Consider the following 22,283-nt stretch of genomic DNA (forward strand, 5'->3'; position numbering starts at 1 on the left):
GGTCGGCAAGCTGATATAGGCATCTCCTTTCGCGCGCGTTTAGTACATTCGCCTTTTGAACCAATAAAACAATAGACTATGTCAAATTTACCATGTTTGAATTTGTCCTACAATATTCATGTTCCTGAGTCTTAGGTTCATTCGTATATCAACCATCTAAGGAGAGACGAACACAGTAAGAGAATGCAAAAAAAAATTGAATGATACTCATGCTCTTATCTCAATTCCCTAGGAGTGTTCACCGCCTTCACTGCATTCTCAAAGTTAGAGTCACAAGCCAAGAGCACATCGAATCCTCTAACATAAATTATGGTAGGCCGCAATTGTACATGTACACCTAGTGATTAAATAAAAACTAAATGCTGATACTTTGTGGACGTGATAGTACATATTTACACATAAACATTGGGCGCCTGGACTACTTGTTCTATCAGAGTGGTTTTAGGACGAGAACCTGAGCGAAGGACTTCACTTTACTCCCTTTCTCAAGTCGGAACATCACACGACGCAGGGATCCATCTCGTGCTGCTCCAATATCGGTGGCGAAGTCCAGCAGACGCAATCCTCGAATGTCGTACTGACATGTACACAGTTATCCTTCGCATGCGTCTCCCAAATGCTGATGATAAGACGTGGCACGATAATATATGGTGCGGTATCGTAGAACACAAACATGAGATTTATCGCCACCGTCTGCGCATTCCTGCATTAGAGCAGATATCTCTAGAATCACAGGAGGTCATACCGAAAGGTTGGCCCATAATACCGTCATGATGATTTGAATTGCCAAATTCCTAGTGTGACTTAATGAATGCTTTTAGGGAACACAATGAGTGAAGGAGAGCTTACAGGACAAAGTATACGACATGATATCGGATGATCACGACTACAAAGGTGTTAGGCTTCAATTTAAGTCCCTTCCGGTCTTTCAGGTGCTTCCTGAGGACGACGATGGCGAGAACGACCAGTAAAATATCATAGCATATGATGGGAATGGAAGTGTATATCGCTAGCATAGGCCCGGTGTGGAAGAAAGCCGTGCAGTACTTGATGTTTGGAGTTATTACTATCACTTGCACTACACACCAAGGCATCAATCAGCTTGCACAAAATTCGATCAAAGTGGAAATTCACTTGAAATCGCTGAGGATCGACTCCATAACAATATATCCACCGTTATGTAAAGTGCGACGACAGGGAGGAATAACCCCAGTAGAACATAAAGTACGGGCTTGGATTGGTTGTACAGAGCGTAAAGACGCCAGATGAGAATGACTGTAAATACCAAATTAGTGCGCGCAAAGGTATGCATCAAACCGTGAATTACCTTTCGTCAAGCAAGAATAGAAAGAGATACCCCATTGCATAAACAGAAATATACCTCTACCTATTTCAATTTCACGGTGAGCAAAACTAGATTCAGTTGAATATGACGTACTCACAACTAAACAAGAAATCAATAGTACATCAGGCCTAGCTATAAAACGAAATTCTGACGCACGGCTGAATATGGGTCAACCTAGAGTTCTTTGAGGGAAGACAAACTCACTGCTTCAGGCATATAAAATAGACCTCCCCCTAACGCTGGTCAGTTAATGACGGCTCAGTTGGCACCACTTTACGTACAGCAAGCGCAAATGCTATAAGTCAGTGTCAACATACAATGTACCATCTGAAGGATACAGCCACGTACATTGCAAGCGAAATGCCAAAATATCGAACCTGACATAACAACAAAAATAGGAAACCATGAAGCACTTTGGCAGGGTGGAACTCACAGCGAGGTATAGATAGGTCATCACCGACCACTGTCTTGCCTGCATATCCAGTCAGTTTCGGAACATGATTTCGTTGGGGTCAAGCTCTAACCCAAACATATGTGACCTTGTGATCATATGATTATGAGTAATTGACAAAGATAAAATGAGCTTCTCGGTACCTCTTTTTCGAACTGAAGTACTAGATAGATAGATAACATCACGCTCAACCGCACTGCAAGGTTCACGAAAGTTACTGACTGTACTCGTAGCATATCATGGTAATGATCACAACTGTAAAACAACGAAATTCAGCACAATGATTCATTTCCAACAAGGTTGACCAACCTGATATGCTGTTATTCCAGTTAAGAGCATAGAGAGCCTCTTCTAGTTCCGACATGACACTGTGCAGATCAAATGGTGAATTCAAAGAATGAGAGATGGGGCGATGATCACCAACGTACAATACTTATAGGGCAGCCCAAATCTCGTTAATTTGAAAGGGTCGTGAACTTGTGGTGTCTTAATGAAAATTGTACGACATCTTGTAGCGCCGCACTTTTCCGTTTGATGTCGCGGATCACTGTCCTAAATAATTCGCCACGAACGAAAAGATCCAATGTATGAAAAAGTCAAACGGAAAGGTCGTAAGTATATTGATGGTCCCACGACTGACAACTTGAAGGGTCACCCTGCGTCACCGGAGACTATATAAGCCTATAACTATTTCTTGGGCTGTCCGATCCTCTTGCGTAGGTGGCAAGGGCGGTGCTTATCTACCCCGACATGTGCTGGAAAACATCAAATGAAGTCCCACCATCATCCACATAACTTTGACAAGCAAGTGCATGGACTAAGATCGAACCTCGAAATAAGCGAAGCATTTGAAGGCCCTTAATATGTTGACGTCCGTACGACAAAGTGATCTTTTGGATAGACATGGTTACGATGCTTTCGAAGAAGACAACCGTGTTAGGGAAAGTACCCCATCTGACGTCCATGAGAATGAGTAATTTGACTGTTTCTTAACAGAACTGAGGGCCTGGCCCTCAAGGTGGGAGCGGAGAGCAGGGTCTATGGGAGCGGCAGTGGGAAGGGAGAAGGTAGAGTCACGAGCCATGAGTGTTTTTAGTCCTCTCAAGGTAGGCTAGGGGAATCGGAAATCCTACTCTAGGGAAAGTCAGACAACCGGCTCACTTTGAATGACTGAATACTTTATTTGGTCATATACCCTCACATAAGTTCATGTACTAATAGCACACGATCAAAATGTTCGTTCAAATCTCTAGATAGATGTCAGAAACAAGCATCACGGACATGGACTTGAATAACTTACAGTACATGCGAATGGAACGGCGAATTCACTCGCAGGATAACTAACATGGAATGAGCTAGTGCACACGACCACTAACAGTATTGAAGATACTTACGAGAATGGCGGCATCCAGAAGTGACCCGAGTGACAACTCCGATTGCTTCACGTTAATACTGATTACCAGCATATATACACTGCTACACGATAATATTAGTAACATCATGATGTACAGAGAATAAGAATGGATAATTGTGTACCAGCAGTTAATCACGATTCACGACAGCGAGCTGCAACGATTGCTCCCTGTGTATCTCTGAGACTCTGTAGTCCGGACGGAATCCAAAGATAATAGACTCGAGAAAGATGGCCTCTTCATCACTAAGTTGTAGCACTGCTCAATCACAGGCGTGCGGTACTGAACTGCTCATTCGAGGATCCAACTTCAAGAGTCCAGGCTGCCTAGCATTAGCATCGTCGTAGTGATGTCGCTGTCAAAGGCGGGCTACATCTGTGAAAATATTGTGGTTGAAGACAGGGTTGGGCACAGGGTAGCATTTTGGTTGACGTTGACGCGTTGATGGCTCGTGATGAGATGATTGAGATGGGCCTAATGAATAGAATAGAATATTCGTTGATTACATGATTTCTCAAAAATCTCACCTTTATTTCAGTGGTAAAAATAGCAATAATTAATAAGCAACACTTTGTCACGGTCGGACAACGAGCCCCCAGTGGGATATGCAATCAACAGTCCCCAGACGTGCGTCGACGCTAAATTCTACGGTACCGTCGTCTCTCGTAGGTTATACAGCAGACCTCTACTCGGACTCGCGCAATTACGGATACCAGGGACCAGTGAGAAATGTTCGTTTACACCGTGCAACAACCAACGGTGGAGGGACCATAGCGAAGAGTGATGATGGATTAAGATGCGTTGTTGCAGGGCGAGAATGTGGGCCACCTCTCAATATTTCGTATAGCATGAGATTGACACGTTGAAACGTATCGTTAGCCTTGCGCATATTGCGTCTGTCTGATCCAGAAGATGTCATAAATAATGACCACAAAGCCTCTGTTGGTCGCGGTGGGCATCGTATCGAAGCGTCGCGAAATATATGGGATGGTAGTGGCTTGAAGATTGACAGTGCAAGTACTGATGTTGCCTGGTGCCATGGCAGTAAGCAGCTGCAAATACTACGATGTTCAGCGCTTCATTTCCATTCCCTCCTTTGAAGGTTATAACAACAAGATTCTCACAAGCGCACGGAATGGGGATCTCATCATGTGGGACATTAACAGGATCGGCAATGCCAAGTACGGTGCGTAGAACTGGTCTGATTGTCAAATTCTTCATCTCAAATATCGTTAGAAAGGAAGACGAGGTTTCATATTCGTTCGATTCACAAGTTATCCTGCTCCACTATAGTTCCGTACTATTGTGTTACAGGTTCCGCTGATGGTGATATGCGTGTCTGGGTTTGTACCTGTCGTGTACTGGCCTCTTCGGTGACTCACCCTTGGTGCAGGATCTTCGGGACATGTCGAAGTGCATCATGAAGATCCACCATCCAACCTCTGTTCGCTCTCTTGTCTTCTCACCATGTCTGTCCCATCCCCTTCAAGCTGTTGTAGGTCTTGACAACGGATCAATCTATCGGTGGGATCTTCAAATGGGCCAGAGGGGTCAGCTCGATAGGTTACCTGTCGCACATGCAGGCCCAATTCTCGCATTGGACTGGTGTAGTACTCCGGGTTCCAATAATGTCGGTGATACTACTGGTACCGATAGGAGCTGGATAGTTAGCGGAGGTTTGGATCACACTGTTAAAGCACGTTTTTTTTTGCTTTACTGCGCCATGTTTACTTATGGCCATCAGGTCTGGGACCTTGCGACATCCGGCACGTCTGTTCATATTGCACATCAGCCTACATATACCCTACATCCGTCATTTCCTGTACGCCGAGTACTCTGGCGTCCTGAGTTCCCCTGCGAGATCGCACTTGTGTCCAATGAGGACTTTGGCGGAGGGAGTGGCAGCGAGCTATTAGCCAGTCCTCGACTACAGTCCGCAACTCCAGCGTTCGTTAATGTATCTAGTTCTGTCACTAAAGACAAAGATCCCAAGGGTAACGGTGCAGATGCTGTAGAGATATGGGATGTAAGACGTGGCTGGATTGCTAAATGGACTGTTGAAGTAAGCTCTTTGGAGGGCGGAGTGACCGGTACGTATCCAAATCATGTCAAGTCATATTCAAATAGTCACATGTGTGCCCCACATTTGCAGATGCCATATTCCGTGACTCACATGCGCTTTGGGTTCAGCATGCATCTGGAACATTTGCTCAAGTTGACTTACGTAGGTCTGTACGCCCTATTGATGCCGTTCCGCGCGTGGCACTCTCTTGGAATGTTGGTGTCGATGGAGATACAAACGGAACATTAGCTTTTGTCTCTGACAGGAGAGCTAGGTGGGAAGTGCCCTATGATGATATGTCCGTACCCTCCGCTTTATGTCGCAGTTATTTTCTTATTTGTAATGCAGTCACCCTGACAAACGACAGGCACTTTCTGAAGGAAAGCTCAAACTGAAATGCCTTGGCAACAAGCCTCGTATGCCCGTACTGCAGACTATGGGTATGTATGTACGCGGAGGGCTTCGTAATACGGAATCTGGGGGGCTATTTGAACATTTGGCTAGAAAGTACCTTGTCGAGTCTGACGGGATGAACAGGGCTGCTGTTTGCAAGGTTAACGCTGAGGTCGGTGTTGTTCCCATATAATGAGGTTTTTGTAAGTGAACAAATGTCTGTAGGCGTCTATTCAAGCAGGAAGTGTGCCCGTAGCACAAATATGGCTGTTACTTGGCTCTCTGCTCACCGATCTCATTCCGGAATGCATTAGACCTTCACCTCATTCGGAGAAGAACCATCAGATGGCCGTGCACCTCACGCATTCTACTTCAGCCCCTGCTGCCATTTCTGTGGTTGGCACAAGATCTGGATCACATGCTTCAGGATCTGCCTCGAAACCTGCCTCATATCGTGCTGCCTCGTCAGATTCAGTCTCCAAGATGGTCCAACAGACACGTCCCACTTCCACTTCCCCTGCTCGGTCATCTATTGCCAATCAAATATACCCTCAACCTCAACCCCAAGATAAACGCTCTACATCGAAAAATAGCAGAGAAACCTCCGCGTCGACAGAACGTGAAGGGGAGCGAGATGCCCTGCCCACGATTAAACCACCACCTAATTCACGAAACTTGACGCCTGCGTCGTCTGCATCCTCATCGCCTCGCCACATACCTACTTCCCTTCCGTCAGCGCCAGCACTCCCGCCTTCGGCAATCATGACGCCTGCTACACCTCGTCGCCCATCAGTTCTTATTTCCCCTGCAGCACAGGTACAAGGACATGTGCGACGGCCGTCTGTGTATAACCGTGCGTCCGCAGCCTACAGTGAGAGCCCTAGCACACCTAGTATCAGTGCGAGCGATCGAAGTCTCCGCCATGTAGGTGACGGCGCCCTAGATGACTCGGATTCTTCAGACGGCAGTGAAAACTGCGCAGTAGTGAGCGCCGACGCTCAGGATAGCCATAGTGAAAACGAGAGAGACGTACCACCTGATATCCCTCGACAAAGCATAATGTTGAAGTCAAGGAGTCTTAGTATGGGCCGCACGGGCCCAGCCCAGCCCAGCCCACTCTCCAGACTCGCTGGGCAACGCTCGATGGAGGATGAGGATGATGGTAATAAGGAGCATGAGGACGACGAAGCCAGTCCGTCACCTGGATCGACTGATACCGACGGCGAAGGACATAGTGGCCGTGACTCGGAGTGCAGTACCAAACCACAGAAGGTAAAGGTAAAGGTAGCTTCTGTGGCGAGGACACGCTACAGAAAGAATTCGACTGCCAAGCGACTGAAGGGTCGCACTCGGGGTGACACTGTCGCTGCTCTTGCTGCACGACTACCATCTCCTACGCAGCCAGCGTCCGACAGTTCTCATTTGGTAAAGCAGGGAAGTCAGAGCAGCATTCGTACGGTTACAGTTGGATCTGTCCGCGAACAGGAGCAAAATACTGGGCTCATACATCATCATGAGGATGCCTCGCAGGTAGACATGGAGTCGGACGATTGTCAAGCCTTGCATGATATGACTGAATCTCGACGTCGCGCTGTGATGCAAGAAGAAGCTCAGCTTCGCGAGGCAGCATGGCACGCACTTAGGGAGGCGGTTGAAGAATTTGCAGAAACAGTAAGGGATAATTTGAAGTGATCTCACATGATATTTGATACAACACAAATTAGGGTGATGTTCAGATGTGCGCTATGCTGGCGCTCATTGCAGCGAAAGAACTAGGTATCAGTCGAGGGAGAGGCTTGCAATTTTTAGAGGCATATATTGGTAAGCTTTAGTGTTGGCCTGTCATGAACGCTTCAACTAACATCCTTAAGAACTGCTCACTCGCCTCCGACTGCACACATGTGCCGCATACTTGCGTAAATGTAGCAATTTCGAGGATATTTCAAATACCACTAAGGTAGATCCTGTTCAGCTGATGGGCGGGATGGTGTTGAAGATAAGTTTTAGCTCGAAACCATCATTTACACTGCCTGTGGACGTTGTCGAAAACCTATTCTTCTTTCACGCGCTCGAACAGTGACTGGAGCTCACGCATTATGTACGACATGCAAAAGTGCAGTTGTGAAGTGTTCGATATGGTCAGTCAAAGCACTCTATGTCACTCTCCACGCTTATCAAATCATCAGTCATCTTCCCGTCCGCACACTGCTTTTCCAATGTTCTGTTTGCACGCATGGTGGTCACCAGGAGTGCTATAGGCGATATCACATGGGGCGTCCGATAGTCGATATCCCACCCTCTTTATCGGCGCGAGGGCGTTCGCTTCTCAGAGAACGAGATAATGATGGGGAGGAGGGAGAGGAGGTTACCTACTCTGAGGGCCGGGGGGAGAGGACATTGGCAGGCCATTTGTGTGCAGCCGGATGCGGGCATTACTGTTGGGCAACTGTGGGCGGGCACCTAGGTGCAGAGGAAGCTTCATAACCAGTCGCTCTAGAAATTGGTTTGTTATATCTTAGTCTGTTGCAACCACAATCTAAAATTTTCCAAGTGGCAAATGCTGAACGCAGCGAACTGTGTGCGCTGTTCTGTGAATTAGCATTACCCAAAGACTTGCTCTAGATCCACTCACGTGAGCCGGCCCTCATGCTGCAGGATTATCCATTCAGGCGATGAGCTATCCTCTTGCATCGGCTGATGATCGGCACTTGCTATCAATTTCCCATCTCGTAATACCGCCAACGGATCCAGCGCAGTGTCTTGTCTTTCAATGCAATTATCATACGCCGCATCTGATAAAGCTGCTACCGCGTTTATGTTGTCTGCGTGGTCTTCAAACACTCTAACGGCTGTGATGCTTGGAATAAGCTGCTTCATTTTACATGGGTTTTATGCGCTGACTCGAAATTGCAGAGGTGCAGCACAGTTGTCGGGAAAAGGTTCCCATCCTTACGATACTATGTCAGGCACTCGGGATACGGATAATCTTCTAACAAGCATTGACTAAGGCATTTGTAAGTCGGGGGCTAACTGAACTTAGTAGACCAGCATTATAATTTAATATGTCCTTCCTCCGATGGCTACTAGTATGACTGCGCGGAAACATTTCAGGGCAGAGTCAACGCCGTGATTTCTTCTGACGGTCATCACGTTTCCCTGACAGAAGCTGCACGGGCCTGCAACTTAAACTTTGTTATTATCAACGCATCAGTAAAGCGGCATCGGCCTAGTACGCCCTGTGACTTATTTCTTGGTATGTAATACGATTCCTTTCTCGTCAACTATGCTTAAAGGGTAGGGTGGCCTCATACATGTGTGAGTGCACCAGGGCTGAGTGTTGTATCGTTAAATCATACCTGATCAAGGTGTCCTGCAAGACACGGCCCATTGCATTTATCCATTCGTTGTATTCAGGCTGTACAGACAATCCATGTGATCATCTTACACGATCACCCATGCATCACGGAGTTTAACGTGTTCTAGTCCAAAATATGCACTGCTCTGCTCGAGGCGTACAACGTGTATTTGTTTATGCTTGCATTTGTTGAACAACTGACCTCGGTCCATTCTGAGTGTTTCCCTCCATTCGGAGCGGTTTCCTTGAAGGTAACCTCGTGGTTCTTTGCGGACACAGCATGTCAGTATAAAGTATGACCGTGACATTACACATTTCAGGATCCCTGCGGTTTCCATCCTCTCGCTTTAGAGGGCTGTGTCTTGTTCTTGGCTGCAGGTGAGTACCTATCAAATGATTCGGAAGGATCTAAAGGGTACGTTTCTTCTTCTCTCGGACGGCTCTTACCAGACTTCTGTCATTCTGCCCTACTAGTAGCGTCAACAACGTTCGACAAGTCAGGAACGTGTGCAGCTCTCAATTGGGTTTCTAATACTAGCCTTGTTGGAGCAACAACGTAGCAACGTAGCTCCATAGCCTAGATCGTGCTGCTACGTGGCAGCAGACATTTGAACTGCGAAACACCAGTCCAGAGCACTCCGGTCTTTTCTGTAGATCGGAGCATATCGGCCAATGATATAGACGACGATCTTCTCATCAATTACCTGGTGTTGCACCTGGTGCTAAGTTATCATGTCAACATTTTGATCTAAGCAGATATGGCAGTGTAGATCAATCACATTCCTCTCGGTTCCTTGTTGTAGGGTCAGTGACTATTGAAAATAAGCAGCATCACTTTGAAAATTTCCAACTTACGTGACATTACAGTACTGATTCAGTAATTTTTCGGTGGTGTCGGTCCTTAGACGGGCAATAGCAGCAGCAGCTGTTGCTGCTGCACATGAACGTTTGAACCGTGACCTATAGGCAGGCAGTGCTTGGCCGGAGCTGCTGAAATGTTACTCACCGTGGCGTTTCCACTTGGAGTTTGGTTGATCCCAGGCCCGGGCTAGCGCCACACTTCATAAAAGCCCGGCCGAAGAACGCATGCATGGCCCATCATTGATCCCTTAGTACTATCCGTACAGCACAATGTCTGGTCAAGCAGGAGGCAACGAAACTCGCCAAAGAACTGCCCTCGAGGAGTTTGAGCAATCTGACAAGGGCAGGCCTCCTTTCATTCTAACATATGCCGAGGTCAAACTCCTGGGTATCGCTGGGGTGAGTGCTATCAGTCCCGTGTCTGTCTGAGTCTACATAAACGTATCTGTCGTCTAGGTTGGCTTTTTCTTGGACGGTAGGCATATGGCCCTGCTCGAATGCAAAACCTCATATTTTTATGGATAGCTTATGACTTGTTCATCATCAATGTGAGTGCGTTATTTCATATGGCGGCGTGTGAGACTAAATCCATCTGTGCAGCCCGTATCTAGTATGTTGCAGGATAGGCTTTACCCACAGGGAAACATGCCTGCCAACCTGCAAGGATTACTGAAAGCTTCCGCCAATATCGGAAGTGTGATCGGTCAGTTTTTGTTCGGTGAGCTGCGTAATACATCATGAGCTACCCCGCTTCATACTAAATTCGTGATGATTAAGGATACTGTGCTGATGCTTTAGGGAGAAAGGCAGTTTGTCAGTTCTTTACATCTTATCGCTAGCACCCACATTCATATGCGTTGACAGACGGAAAAGAGCTTATGCTCATCATCCTTGCGACTATCCTCTGCATTTCTACACCTACAGGTGTGTTTTTCAATTCTTCATTCGTATTCCCGAGCGCTCAGCTATTGCCAAGGCACGCTCTCCCCCAACGGATCCCTAATTTACTTGACTATGTTCCGTATCTTACTTGGTGTCGGTGTCGGTGGCGATTACCCTATGTCGGCCTCTGTGACAAGTGACCGTGCCGCAATTCGTAAACGTGGAACCATGCTCGCATATATCTTCGCGAATCAAGGATGGGGAAGCTTCATGGGGGCACTGATGACCATCATCGTTCTGGCATGCTACAAGCATGTCATGAATGATGAAGGTGAGACATCCAAGGTCGACGGAGGTGCGCGTCGTGTACTAGTTGCATGATGTTGCTGATCGACAATTTACCTCAGTGTGGAGGATCATTGTTGGAGTGTCGCTCATTCCGGCTTTCGGGACGCTCTACCAGCGTTTGACCCTCCCGGAGTCCACGCGTTACCAGAAGGCGCATGAAGCAGAACTGACTGAACAGAGTGATTTAGAGACGAAGAAGATGGGGGTTGAAGCTGGTGTTCATACTCCTGAACCTGAGTCGAGCACCGATAATGAACCTTCTGTGTCTGCACCAAATAAGGGTCATTTCCTAGGTATGTTTCATCACGGTGTCGAATGCCTTCCTTGGTCTCACGAATATTTTAGAGGTCATCAAGTACTTCTCCGAATGGAGACACCTGAAGATACTCATCGGAACTTGTTCATGCTGGTTTCTACTAGACATTGCGTATGTTGGGTGCTGACTATCGAATAAGTTTCCTTCTGACGTGGTGGTGCTAGCTTCTATGGGATCAACTTGAACACAAATGTAGTACTGACTGCAATAGGTTATGGCGGATCAACAGGCACGCCCTGGGAGAGGCTATTCAATGTCGCCACGGGAAACATCATCATCACCGCACTAGGATTCGTGCCAGGTACCCGTATAGTTCCATCTCTCTTGACATAATCCCTCACGGCCACAAAGGCTATTATGTGACTGTGCTCACCATCGAAAAATTGGGCCGCAAAAACATTCAGCTCATGGGATTTCTGATGGAGGCTCTGTTCTGTGGGTCGTTAGAAATGCTCTAAAGGAATATCTGCTGACGGCGTGCTGCAGTGGGCATTTTGGCTGGGAAATTCCATACCCTGAGTAATGCAGCATTCATAGTAAATTTCACGTTGCTCCAGGTGCGTCACAGGGTTTGATAGAAAATCTCTACTTACTCAAATTTTATTCAGTTCTTTTTCAACTTCGGAGCCAATGCGTGAGTTCTTCGCCTGACTAGAACATGCCTCGTTCTGACTTGACCGTTGCATAGCACTACCTACGTGCGTTGTCATGCATGTTTGCACACTACATACAGCTAATGGAACTCACAGTGTTATCCCGCTGAGGTGTTCCCCACTCGATACCGAGCGTTTGCACACGGCATGTCTGCGGCATGCGGGAAAACAGGAGCAATCATATCTGCTCTCGTATTCAACACCCTCACGAACAAGATTGGCATACCTTCAGTGCTTTGGAGTATGTCCTTGATTAACTAATGCGTGCCAGCAAGTCAATTTTTCCCCCTATAGTCTTCGTCGGCTGTTCGATTCTTGGTGCCGGTATTGAAAACCATTATGTTATTTTGCCACAGCATTGACTGACAAGTTCTTTCACAGCTTTCACTTTCCTTTTACCCGAGGTCGCTGGTCGTGATCCAGATGCGATCCTCGAACAGGAGCAGAGGGAGCGCAGTAGTCTCTGATATTGCCAATATCAAGTAATTCGCATTTGTTTTCTTGATTTTTGCTTTTAGGATGTCACTCACGCTATGCAAGCTACATTCAAGGCTGCTTCTCTTCTTATCTGTCGTCTACCAGCAGGAGGATTCATCTGCAAAAAAGTCACTCGAAGGATGACAGCTGGTATCTAATCCAATTAGTAGCCATAGTTCCGGGGGACACAGGTGTTCCCCTTTTCCTGGATAGATATGTTACTCCAACTGCACAAAAACTAGATTTTAAAAAGCTATAGTTCCATAGAGCAACAGCTTGCTAGTACTTTACGAAATATCAGGTCCGGATCCGGTTTTCCCAAATATCTGAAATATGCTGCATATCTCCAATGAATCAGGTTGTCGTCAGCTTTTGATCTTTGATTTTCGAAAAGCACCAAACGTACGAGGTCGAACGGACACGCCCGGGACAGTCCCAGACGCTGACTAAGCCATTTCCACTCAATTTTGTCAACAGCGGTAAACACATATCGTTCCGAACTCGAAGTCTTGGCTTGGTTCAGACTCGTCACCGCCGACGACAGCGACGGGCTCAAATAATATGCTCAAAGCCTCAAAATCGGTCGCTGGAATCCAGCGGAAAGCAAATATTTCAATCAGGCGTAGTCTTGCAACTGTTGCTGACACGCCTGTTCGCCGATACGGCGGTCTCAAAGACCAGGACCGCATTTTCACAAATGCATATTGTAGACATGACCATGGTATCAAGGGCGCCTTGGTGAGTCCAATGTCCTCATGCAATTATTTCGTGTTCATTCGTCTTTGCTGTTTCTGATAGTCTCGTGGTGACTGGCATCGCACGAAAGACATTCTTTTGAAGGGCGACTCTTGGATCATTCAAACAATCAAGGATTCGGGGCTCAGAGGTCGGGGTGGTGCCGGATTCCCAAGTGGTCTCAAATGGTCATTCATGAACAAGCCAGACTGGCAAAAGGACAAACGGTATCTATGTTCTTGATGTGTAACGTTTCGCCCGGTTCGGTACTCACTTGTCATTTTTGCGCAGGCCCCGCTACTTAGTTGTCAACGCCGATGAAGGAGAACCGGGAACTTGTAAGGACCGCGAGATTCTTCGTGGTGACCCACATAAACTGGTGGAAGGCTGTCTGGTTGCCGGCCGCGCCATGAACGCAACCGCAGCTTACATATACATTCGTGGAGAATTTTTCCAGGAGGCCTCTCACCTTCAGCAAGCTATCACTGAGGCGTACAAAGGTGGATTTATCGGCAAGGATGCATGCGGTTCCGGTTATTCATTTGACGTATACCTCCATCGCGGAGCTGGTGCATACATTTGCGGCGAGGAAACTGCGTTGATCGAAAGTCTCGAGGGAAAGCAAGGCAAGCCCCGACTAAAGCCACCTTTCCCTGCAGATGTTGGCTTGTTCGGATGCCCCACCACTGTCGCTAATGTCGAGACGGTGGCGGTGGCGCCTACTATCTGCCGTCGTGGTGGGTCTTGGTTCGCCAGCTTCGGCCGTGAGCGCAATCAGGGCACAAAACTCTTCTGCATCAGTGGTCACGTTAACAACCCTTGTGTTGTCGAAGAGGAGATGAGCATACCGCTGAAAGACCTTATCGAGCGGCATTGTGGAGGTGTCAGAGGTGGCTGGGATAACTTACTTGGTATCATTCCTGGTGGAAGCTCCGTCCCAGTCCTGCCTATCGACAAGTGCTCGGAAGTTCTGATGGACTATGATTCTTTGAAGGACGCACAATCGGGTCTCGGGACGGGTGCCGTCATCGTAATGGACAAAAGTACGGACATTGTATCTGCCATTGCACGGTTCTCTTCAGTACGGGCTTCATCTTTTGTCTATGCCTCTACTATGCTTAACTTTTCACCAGTTCTACAAACATGAGTCTTGTGGGCAGTGTACGCCCTGCCGGGAGGGCACAACGTGGATGATGAACATGATGAATCGTATGGTGGAAGGCCGCGCTCATAGACGTGAAATCGATATGCTCCTTGAGCTCACGTAAGTTATCGCTATACAGCTTTTCTCAACTCACTGTTCTTTGCAGTAAACAAGTAGAGGGCCGGACCATCTGTGCTCTCGGTGATGCTGCTGCCTGGCCCATTCAGGGTCTCATGCGCCATTTCCGCCCAGAAGTGGAAGCCCGTATCGATGCTTTCCGTGCTTCTCATGGTGGTGTGATGTTTGGTGGCCGTATGATACACGACGCAGATCCAAGCCTTGCAATACCCGATAACCTAGGTGCTAACTTAGTTGAGCCCGGTGATAGAGTATGATCTGCGCTTGTTCCTTAGTCCACTATGCCCGTCCAATGTGCGAAATGACACTTAACAGCCAACAGGGATGGGCCACAAGCAACCACGATGTCTTGACTTGTTGACATGTGAATAACGTGTTTACTGAGTTGCTAAAAGTACGTAATTAAGCACTCATGTTTATGACAGTAATCGGTTCTGTCAGATTCCGTTAAGATGATGTTCTCCCTTTGCGGCATTGACAGATTGACAATCAGCCTCCAGGGAACCAACCAGATTATTGAATTAAGACAGCAACGCCCAGCAGTCGTGACGGTTGGCAATGAGCACCTTTTTAAGGCCATGTTCATGCATGCAAGTCTTGCATTTTTGCCAGCGACTCGGTGGCTACTGTGTCGATGCTGATGCGCATTGGTGTTTCCTTTGTGTACCGCTACCTGGGGGCAGATCTAGACTAGCCAGCATCAACCGGAGCTGCAGAAATTTCTTTCCTTGATCTAGACCAACTCAAGGCACCGGAACATTGCGCAGACCTTGATCTGTACAACGACGTGCAAGGTACCACTGATGTGCATCCTGCCTGTCAAAGGGGCTAGGCATCATCAAACGATAAATGACTTTTGCAGTGATGTCGGTACAGATTTACTTTTACGGATTCGAGAATCTCATACCCAGGTGCTGCGTCGATGTGTGACGATGCAAATATTTTTCTCCTTATATCATAGATCATGAGGACCAAAACTTGATTTCAAACGTCTGATAAGGCGTGTTTCTGAGGTAGATACAATTTGCAAACAGGTCAGAATTGTTTCGGTTATGCGTAGCAACTTTTTTAATCACAGGAATGTACAAGACGACCGGATCCCCTAAAATTCCACTACCTGAAGAGAAAACAAAGCTTGATAATACCCAGCCCTAACAAAACAAAGTATGGGGTATGCACGAAGTAGATGGGGGGTATGGCGTACGCCGGGACAGCAGTGCAGGGTTGAAAAAGCAAGGATAGCAAAACGATGGTGATGCGTATTTGTGAAACGATGCTCGTAACGATGGATAGGAACGATGAACACAAGAGGAGGATATGCAAGTAACGAGGAATCTGGGACGTGCAAACATCATGGTGTTTTGCAATCATTTTTGTGGCACCGATTTTGACGGCGCCGATATGGGCTGATCGTAACCATGCCCATGGCGATAGCCACAGAAGATCATGACCCAGATTTGCAGTGACCGCTGAAACTCGTACCCCTGGAGAGATTTGGGACGACCGCGAGCGGTCTGACAAGCGTGGAGGTTGCTGGGGGTGCATAGGAGGTATTGAACCTCCGCAATTGTGGCGGCGGCGGCGGCGGCGCGGACGCTCTCCATTTCTCTTCCCATGCGCGAAGACCAGCAACAAAACCAGGGTTGGGATTAATGCAGGGTCTGCGACGTTTGACTAGAGCGTATGCCTGATCGTATGACATTCCGAGGTCATGGATGAGATAAGCGATGACTATGGCTGGAGAGCGTGAGACGCCCTGTTGGGTACGAGACCGTAGTGCATCAGGCTTGATGTTGGATAAAAATTCGAGCAAAGGGGCATACCTGCTGGCAATGCACTAGAACGTTCCCACCACTCTGCAGCGCGTTAGCGATGTACTGACATGCACCTTCGAGATGCGGACGAAGGTCAGCGGATGGTTTATCAAGAATGTCTATGCGGAGGCACCGAAAGCCGTCCTTTTCTGATATGGGAAGCCAGGGGACATCGAGCACTTGTACGATGTGAGTGATATGATGTTTTGCGAGCAACTCGCGATCCATCGTTGCGGACATGGAACCGAGATATAAGAACCCGGGCTGGGAACTGGAGACGTGAGCCACGGATTGAATCATTGACTGGGATTGAATTTGAAAAGGCAGGATCTGGTGCATGGGCGTGCAAATTGCCTCCATGACGTCTGGGGACATGCCCTCGAAGCGAATCATGATTTGATGATAGGACGGTGAGGGTGGAGATCAGACAGGAAAAGTGATGATCACAGACACTGTTCTGATGAAGATATATAGTACTTTGGCGGGATGTACAGACAAAATATGGTCAGTGGAGCGATGTTAGGAGGATGGTGGAGCTGCATTAATACTTGGATGACGGTACAGATAATCGATGCTGTTTCCTGTTTTGGAGTCCGAATTGTCTTTTTGTAATTCTTGCCTCCAGACCACACAGAACCGGGTGATTGATCCTCGTGATCACATCAACTGGTTCTCCTCAAAAAGGTACTCATGCCATCACTCGAGGCCACCTCGAAACTTTAATGGGGTTCAAACTTAGAGACAAAAACCGTCTATCAGCGTCTAGACACAAGCACTCCGATGTCCAGGATCATTCGGAGGCGACGTGCCGCGGAGCAGGCCACAGGAACCTCATCTCTCCGCGAAAGGTATAAAGTAGAGTAAAGCTGATCCCTCGAGGCTGCCGTTTATGTACCGGCTTCTCGGTATATCTCTGCACTTATATTATGTTATGTAATGCACTCGGAACCTGAAGTGCGATAGCATCAAAGCTCCGACATCATGAGGCAGTTGATGTTTCAAATATCAACACTAGAGTCTCGGAGTACTTGAAACAGATCCGATAAGCACCCCGACCTGCTTGTGGTCCATCCGGTTGTCGGAGCCAGGTCTGCAAGTACTTGTTAGACTGCCGGAGTAGACTTGCATAAAACTCCACCTTGAATGCTTCCCGGAAGCATAGAACGCGTCGGCGGCGTATAGGCGCTTGAGATTTCTTGATTATTTCAATTTCTGATATCTGAGGCATTCGACTTGATCCGGCGGGTGCGTATCTCACGTGTCCGGCAGGAGCTTGGGCTTATCCAGTATACGAACGGTCCACTTCAGCCGAACTGCTATCGGTTCCGATTCTCGCGATGAAGCTAAACCTAGGGCCTGCACTCACACGGCTTGTATAACCCCCCACAGGCTGTTTGATTAGTCACGCAAGATATGGAAACGGTGCAATAAATTCGGTCAGGCAACTAACCTCGTCAGTAGTCGTTCCCTCGATGTCATGGCCACCCCCGACAATCGCAAGAAGCTCGCTCTGCATAGGCAATGTCTGGAAATAAGAAATGAACACGAAGAATACGTACTATTCTATAATGTGCCTCTGCATGCGAATGTACGGACATGACAAAATTAAATTTCATGTCGAAGAAGGCGGACCTCGTACAATTTGCACTTCGCATGCACGGATATGCTGTCCAGTTCTGTCATATCATCAATCCCAGTAGGCGTCTCGCAATACTGGGTCTCCTTGGCGTCGTCTAGAGAGCAAAGACCTCATCAAGGGGAAGCCCGACGTGTGATTCACAATACCTTCAGAATTCAACTCGGCACTTTTGCACTCCTGGAACATCGGAGACAAGGACCGTTGTAGCATGCGACTCAAACTCGAAGCGGAATATGAGGCAGAAGCGTGGATATAGAACCTACTACCAAAGGTCCATGCAATCCTACTTGAATTCATTCAAAACTGAAAAGCAAAGGAAACATCAATGCAGAGTCAAATACTGACAAGGCCGCACACGTGTCCGGTCACGCAAAAATAGAGCGAGAGGGAAAGGACAGATCATGAAGATTGCTAATAACAACTAGTCGTGAAGGGTATGGACTCTTGACAGGGGCAAGGGTGTAGTCAGAGAAGCGGCGTGGTGCGGCGAGGTGGAAAGTAAGACACAATAGTCTACACAACCACGCAGTGGTGTTTCTTGCTATTCTTGGGCCGGCTAAGAAGTGCAGCCCTTGTAGCATATTGGAAGACTTCGCGAACGCCCTCGCCTGTTCTGGCCGAGCACTCGAGATAATGCCTCGCGCCAATCTTGTTCGCTACGGCCATACCCTGAAAAAGTGAACACATCATCCAAAGAAATTGGCGAGCAAGAAAACAAAAACGTACCTCCTCAGGAGTTACCGGTCTCTGGCTCGTCTTCTTGAGCTCGTCAATCACTCGTCGGTCACGTCTGAGGTCGTTCTTGCAGCCAACAAGAATGATGGGAAGACCGGCGCAGAAGTGCATCACCTCAGAAATCCACTGGTTTCGGGAGATGCCGTCAGGACCGAATGAGGCATTGCTCATTGGCCAAACGTACCTTTTCTTGAACATTGTCCAGAGAGTCTGGTGAGTCAACAGCAAAGCAGATAAGAATGACATGGGTGTCTGGGTAACTGAGAGGTCTGAGACGGTCATAGTCTTCTTGCCCTGCCGTATCCCATAGCGCAAGTTCGACGTGCTTTCCATCAACCTCCACATCTGCCACATAGTTCTCGAAGACGGTCGGAACATAGACCTATGTGCACACGAATCAAGCGAATAATTAGCCAGACAAGCGGCTGACGATACTGATGGAAAATACCTCAGGGAACGTTCCTTTAGAGAAAACTATCAACAAACACGTCTGTTAATGATATGAGCTCCTTCCTTGTTTTGTCCCGCGTGCAAGTTAAGGGGCGTACCTTTCCACAAGCACCATCACCGACGATAACAAGCTTCCTCCTGATTTCAGCCATTATTCGAACGTAGAAAGTAGGATTGCGTGGATGTACGGGCGCTCCTGGATGATGGTGTTCAGCGAGACAAGAGTCGCACGATGATACAAGTCGGTCTTTTAATCGCTCTTTCAATGGCCACACAATGGGCTGTGCCACAGGTGTAGGCCTGTGCGTGAGACCTAACTTCCTTTCAAAGCAGCCCTTTCTCGTCGTAAGCCACAGCATTACTGCCACTAGTACTTAAAGTATCTATCATATCATAGCGACCCGCAGTCTAGAGCCGAGCCTCGGCTGTGGGTGCTGAACAATTTTGGCACCACATGTCATAAATCGACCCTATGACACCAACGAACAGCACCCGCAACTCACGTATTCGCCTTCGGGTCCATAACTTCCCATCTTGCATATCTGTATTTCATCAACGCTCCAAGTACCAAACTCCACTTTCACGGGGTCCCGAAAATTATGCGAATCTAGCGGAGTACGAACAAACTCGCGAATAAACGGCGACGTCATAATTGCATTATAGGAGAACGGCTGCCGTGGTTTGCGATACGTAGTGTTGAGAATCGTGCAATGCAGCTGATTCCGGGCCACTAAGGTGAATTTATCTGGGAATATGAGTTACGAACCTTGAGAGGACGACGATCTTGAATAAACCCGGCGTCGCAAAATGCCTTGTTCACAAATTCTGGAAGAGTGTTGATACGCGAATATAATCAACATGGACGAGAATCGACGCACCGCTGACAGATTTGAGGCGCTGCGCGTCTGATGTGTCCATTGAAGGGCCTAACCAAAGAACATGCGCGTTGTCTGCATTCCCGCGATCGGGTTTCATGATGTTCATCTCCGTAAGAGGGATGCAGAGACCATGTCCATCTAATAATTCCATGATGCGAGTTCTCAATGTGGATAGCAATGCCAGTGCATCTTCCAAAGTTCTTCCCGAGGAAACCAGTGGATTTTCAAGAGTCATCACTCCTAGTGTCAAATGCAGACGACGAGGTGCGATAACAATACCGCGATCGACGCCAGGGAACGCAGGCTCACGGTTAAGCAAGCCATCCGTGAACGACTTTACCGATTGCTGCAATTGCACGTGGTGTCCCTAGTTCTACATTGATGTGGATTTCTTATTATCGAAAGATCGGTACTTACGATGGGCAGGGATATGACTTGGAGGTTACACACTGAGCATGTATACTGCATTTAAAAAGTGGAAGCCCACGGACAATGCGTAGGCCGCACTTGAGGATTACGGCTTGTTCCAGAGGAAAACTGTCCACGACGAGAGGTCGAAGCGCTTGCCCTGGTAGCGGTGTATTTCGTAGCCATGCAGGATAACCTAGGCGAAGAAACTGATCAACTAGTAAGGAGTCAAGACTCGACGGGAAATGCCGAATCGTCTCCTAAATTCTGTTGAGCGGTTGTTCGGTCTGTTCGTCCCGTTCCTCCGACAAACCATCATTGATCTGATCCCTGCTCACAAGTAAATTCTGTGATTTTTGAGAAATTCCAAGGTTTCCAGATGTCCAAATTAGGGTCAGTGGGACGTTGAACGGCCGGTCATTTCTAATTTTCCAATTCACCACTTGCAAGGACAAGAAGTCAATTATCAATTTGTCAGGCTGGTGAGCGACTTTATCGCGCCGTTTCTATAGACCCAAACTAAAACAAGAGCGTAGCTTCAGGGTTAGTAGGGCGGCCTACTTGACGCGACGAGCTCTTGATCAACGGTGCTACTACTAGGGAAGTAACTACAGCGATAAGAGCTGTTTGACTGAACGCAGTATTTTTACGCGCGTTCTCCGAGTCGGTCATGATTATCATGCGTGTATGTCACAAACAGATCTGATCATAGCCCAGCCCCTGCTCTCAACGTGTTGAAGATCTATTTCCGAATTGTTCCTGTGGTACCGCCATGAGTCAGTCGTTCTTTGTATCGATGTTTAGTAATGAGGAGAGCAGGATATGGTTCCCATCGAAGGTGAGCGCACCTTACAATCTCCGACTGCTCTATTTCAAAAAAAAAAAAAAACGGACACTTTGACAACGTTGCAATGTCCTTATCGACTTTGCGGATTGGTGGGAGCCGTTTGTATAAGAGTTGTATCTTCATCTGATATAGTGGTGCGTGCATGCCGCTTCCTAAACCAATAGCTGGTAAGTTACCAACCTTGACTTTGGTTCGAGGCGGTGGAGCAGTTCTCGCAAATTACCAGAAATCGACAATTTTGGCATGCTGTTTCGCGGTAAACGCGTTGCTAGGTATCCATGGATTTACAGCACCAAGCCAGCGGTAAGAGGTTGCAGTGCGGTACTCAATCAAGGCCGACCTGTCCTCCGCAATCAATCAATAGGTAGAGCACGGTCATTTGCAGCAATTTAGCCCACCGTGTGCAAAGTTTAATCATCAACGCATCATGATTGGACCCTATGTATCTGTCTGCCACTGATTTCTCGACAAATGCTGTTCAGGTACGACTTGAAGTCTAGATCCGTCCCAACTTTATGTCGAAATAGAACATATCGCGATAAGGGTGACTGGATGCGGAGCACAGCGTGCAGTCTTAATATTGCGTTGCGCGTTGCGCAGCGGCTGTACTTGCTGGCGGTATAAAAAATCTATCCAAGGATCCATTTAAACGAACCAAAGGTTGGAGATGATCGCGGGGTGAGGGAGCCGCTGACAGGCTGACAGCGGTTAGTATCAACTCTGTTTTGATCATCAACTTCTGCACGGCTTTTTCCTGCTCTAGAGCACCATTGCCTTACTTCAAGCTTCAGCTCGAGCTCGATCGATCGATCGACCGGTTTACTAGCAAGTTCCTCGTCGTGAGTCGTCCACAGGTTGCTCCTTACGGGGAGCACGCAAAGCTCGTGGATTTGCGCCAAGTTTAATCCTCTTGACGACATAATAATAATAAGCAGAGGTA

General features: G+C 47.7%; 7 protein-coding genes across 7 annotated transcripts; 3 read left to right on the top strand and 4 right to left on the bottom strand.

Annotated features, from left to right (window-relative positions):
• Window positions 1-284: 284 nt before the first annotated feature.
• On the bottom strand, window positions 285-2,126 carry EDB93DRAFT_700108 (uncharacterized protein). The gene is made up of 13 exons (XM_041457143.1): window positions 2,106-2,126; window positions 2,019-2,051; window positions 1,940-1,959; window positions 1,870-1,884; window positions 1,779-1,817; window positions 1,694-1,722; window positions 1,627-1,640; window positions 1,546-1,578; window positions 1,328-1,387; window positions 1,135-1,275; window positions 850-1,078; window positions 746-794; window positions 285-693 (listed from the first exon to the last, which is right to left on the bottom strand). Exons 2-13 carry the CDS (start codon window positions 2,035-2,037, stop codon window positions 499-501), a joined length of 843 nt encoding a protein of 280 aa, XP_041305038.1. The 5' UTR covers window positions 2,038-2,051; window positions 2,106-2,126; the 3' UTR covers window positions 285-498.
• A 1,819-nt stretch (window positions 2,127-3,945) lies between these two features.
• EDB93DRAFT_1298463 (uncharacterized protein) lies at window positions 3,946-8,108 on the top strand (the record flags this gene model as incomplete). The annotated part of the gene is made up of 14 exons (XM_041454644.1): window positions 3,946-4,027; window positions 4,088-4,252; window positions 4,311-4,394; window positions 4,445-4,551; window positions 4,602-5,298; window positions 5,361-5,568; window positions 5,619-5,844; window positions 5,889-6,162; window positions 6,262-6,897; window positions 6,952-7,334; window positions 7,388-7,484; window positions 7,535-7,620; window positions 7,671-7,801; window positions 7,850-8,108. Coding segments are annotated over 14 exons (3,435 nt in total), but the record flags the coding sequence as incomplete, so codon positions are not given.
• Window positions 8,109-10,149: 2,041 nt separating this feature from the next.
• EDB93DRAFT_1298476 (major facilitator superfamily domain-containing protein) lies at window positions 10,150-12,928 on the top strand (the record flags this gene model as incomplete). Its single annotated transcript, XM_041454645.1, has 17 exons — window positions 10,150-10,278; window positions 10,336-10,354; window positions 10,405-10,427; window positions 10,480-10,597; window positions 10,657-10,692; window positions 10,744-10,803; window positions 10,856-11,116; window positions 11,169-11,402; window positions 11,455-11,536; window positions 11,590-11,726; window positions 11,777-11,860; window positions 11,912-11,982; window positions 12,034-12,059; window positions 12,114-12,123; window positions 12,175-12,319; window positions 12,373-12,402; window positions 12,460-12,928. The coding sequence occupies 17 exons, from the start codon at window positions 10,150-10,152 to the stop codon at window positions 12,543-12,545; spliced, it is 1,551 nt and encodes a 516-aa protein (XP_041305040.1). The 3' UTR covers window positions 12,546-12,928.
• A 188-nt stretch (window positions 12,929-13,116) lies between these two features.
• On the top strand, window positions 13,117-14,829 carry EDB93DRAFT_1090127 (NADH-binding subunit of NADH:ubiquinone oxidoreductase; the record flags this gene model as incomplete). The annotated part of the gene is made up of 5 exons (XM_041446255.1): window positions 13,117-13,293; window positions 13,354-13,517; window positions 13,582-14,371; window positions 14,424-14,554; window positions 14,601-14,829. The coding sequence occupies 5 exons, from the start codon at window positions 13,117-13,119 to the stop codon at window positions 14,827-14,829; spliced, it is 1,491 nt and encodes a 496-aa protein (XP_041305041.1).
• Window positions 14,830-16,016: 1,187 nt separating this feature from the next.
• EDB93DRAFT_1253048 (protein-tyrosine phosphatase-like protein) lies at window positions 16,017-16,779 on the bottom strand (the record flags this gene model as incomplete). The annotated part of the gene is made up of 2 exons (XM_041453378.1): window positions 16,017-16,328; window positions 16,396-16,779. The coding sequence occupies 2 exons, from the start codon at window positions 16,777-16,779 to the stop codon at window positions 16,017-16,019; spliced, it is 696 nt and encodes a 231-aa protein (XP_041305042.1).
• Window positions 16,780-18,538: 1,759 nt separating this feature from the next.
• EDB93DRAFT_1090209 (P-loop containing nucleoside triphosphate hydrolase protein) lies at window positions 18,539-19,362 on the bottom strand (the record flags this gene model as incomplete). The annotated part of the gene is made up of 5 exons (XM_041446261.1): window positions 18,539-18,694; window positions 18,752-18,886; window positions 18,945-19,142; window positions 19,209-19,250; window positions 19,309-19,362. The coding sequence occupies 5 exons, from the start codon at window positions 19,360-19,362 to the stop codon at window positions 18,539-18,541; spliced, it is 585 nt and encodes a 194-aa protein (XP_041305043.1).
• Window positions 19,363-19,436: 74 nt separating this feature from the next.
• Window positions 19,437-20,736, bottom strand: EDB93DRAFT_1163449 (kinase A anchor protein). The gene is made up of 5 exons (XM_041450107.1): window positions 20,580-20,736; window positions 20,506-20,522; window positions 20,089-20,455; window positions 19,977-20,035; window positions 19,437-19,926 (listed from the first exon to the last, which is right to left on the bottom strand). The coding sequence occupies exons 1-5, from the start codon at window positions 20,680-20,682 to the stop codon at window positions 19,681-19,683; spliced, it is 792 nt and encodes a 263-aa protein (XP_041305044.1). The 5' UTR covers window positions 20,683-20,736; the 3' UTR covers window positions 19,437-19,680.
• Window positions 20,737-22,283: the final 1,547 nt, after the last annotated feature.

This window comes from Suillus bovinus (assembly GCF_016758785.1).
Source record: "Suillus bovinus strain UH-Sbo-P2 chromosome Unknown EDB93scaffold_53, whole genome shotgun sequence".
Lineage (NCBI taxonomy): Eukaryota > Fungi > Basidiomycota > Agaricomycetes > Boletales > Suillaceae > Suillus > Suillus bovinus.

What these genes read in the sequence shown, in the direction of transcription:
- EDB93DRAFT_700108 (XM_041457143.1), bottom strand. An exon ending in TGACCTATCTATACCTCGCT is followed by an intron (nt 1,723 to 1,778) that starts GTGAGTTCCACC and finishes TTGTTATGTCAG; the next exon opens with GTTCGATATTTTGGCATTTC. An exon ending in TATTATGGGCCAACCTTTCG is followed by an intron (nt 694 to 745) that starts GTATGACCTCCT and finishes AGGAATGCGCAG; the next exon opens with ACGGTGGCGATAAATCTCAT.
- EDB93DRAFT_1163449 (XM_041450107.1), bottom strand. Translation starts at nt 20,682, where the DNA reads ATGGCTACGAAATACACCGCTACCAGGGCAAGCGCTTCGACCTCTCGT. An exon ending in GCGCCTCAAATCTGTCAGCG is followed by an intron (nt 20,036 to 20,088) that starts GTGCGTCGATTC and finishes ACACTCTTCCAG; the next exon opens with AATTTGTGAACAAGGCATTT. An exon ending in AAGATCGTCGTCCTCTCAAG is followed by an intron (nt 19,927 to 19,976) that starts GTTCGTAACTCA and finishes GCCCGGAATCAG; the next exon opens with CTGCATTGCACGATTCTCAA.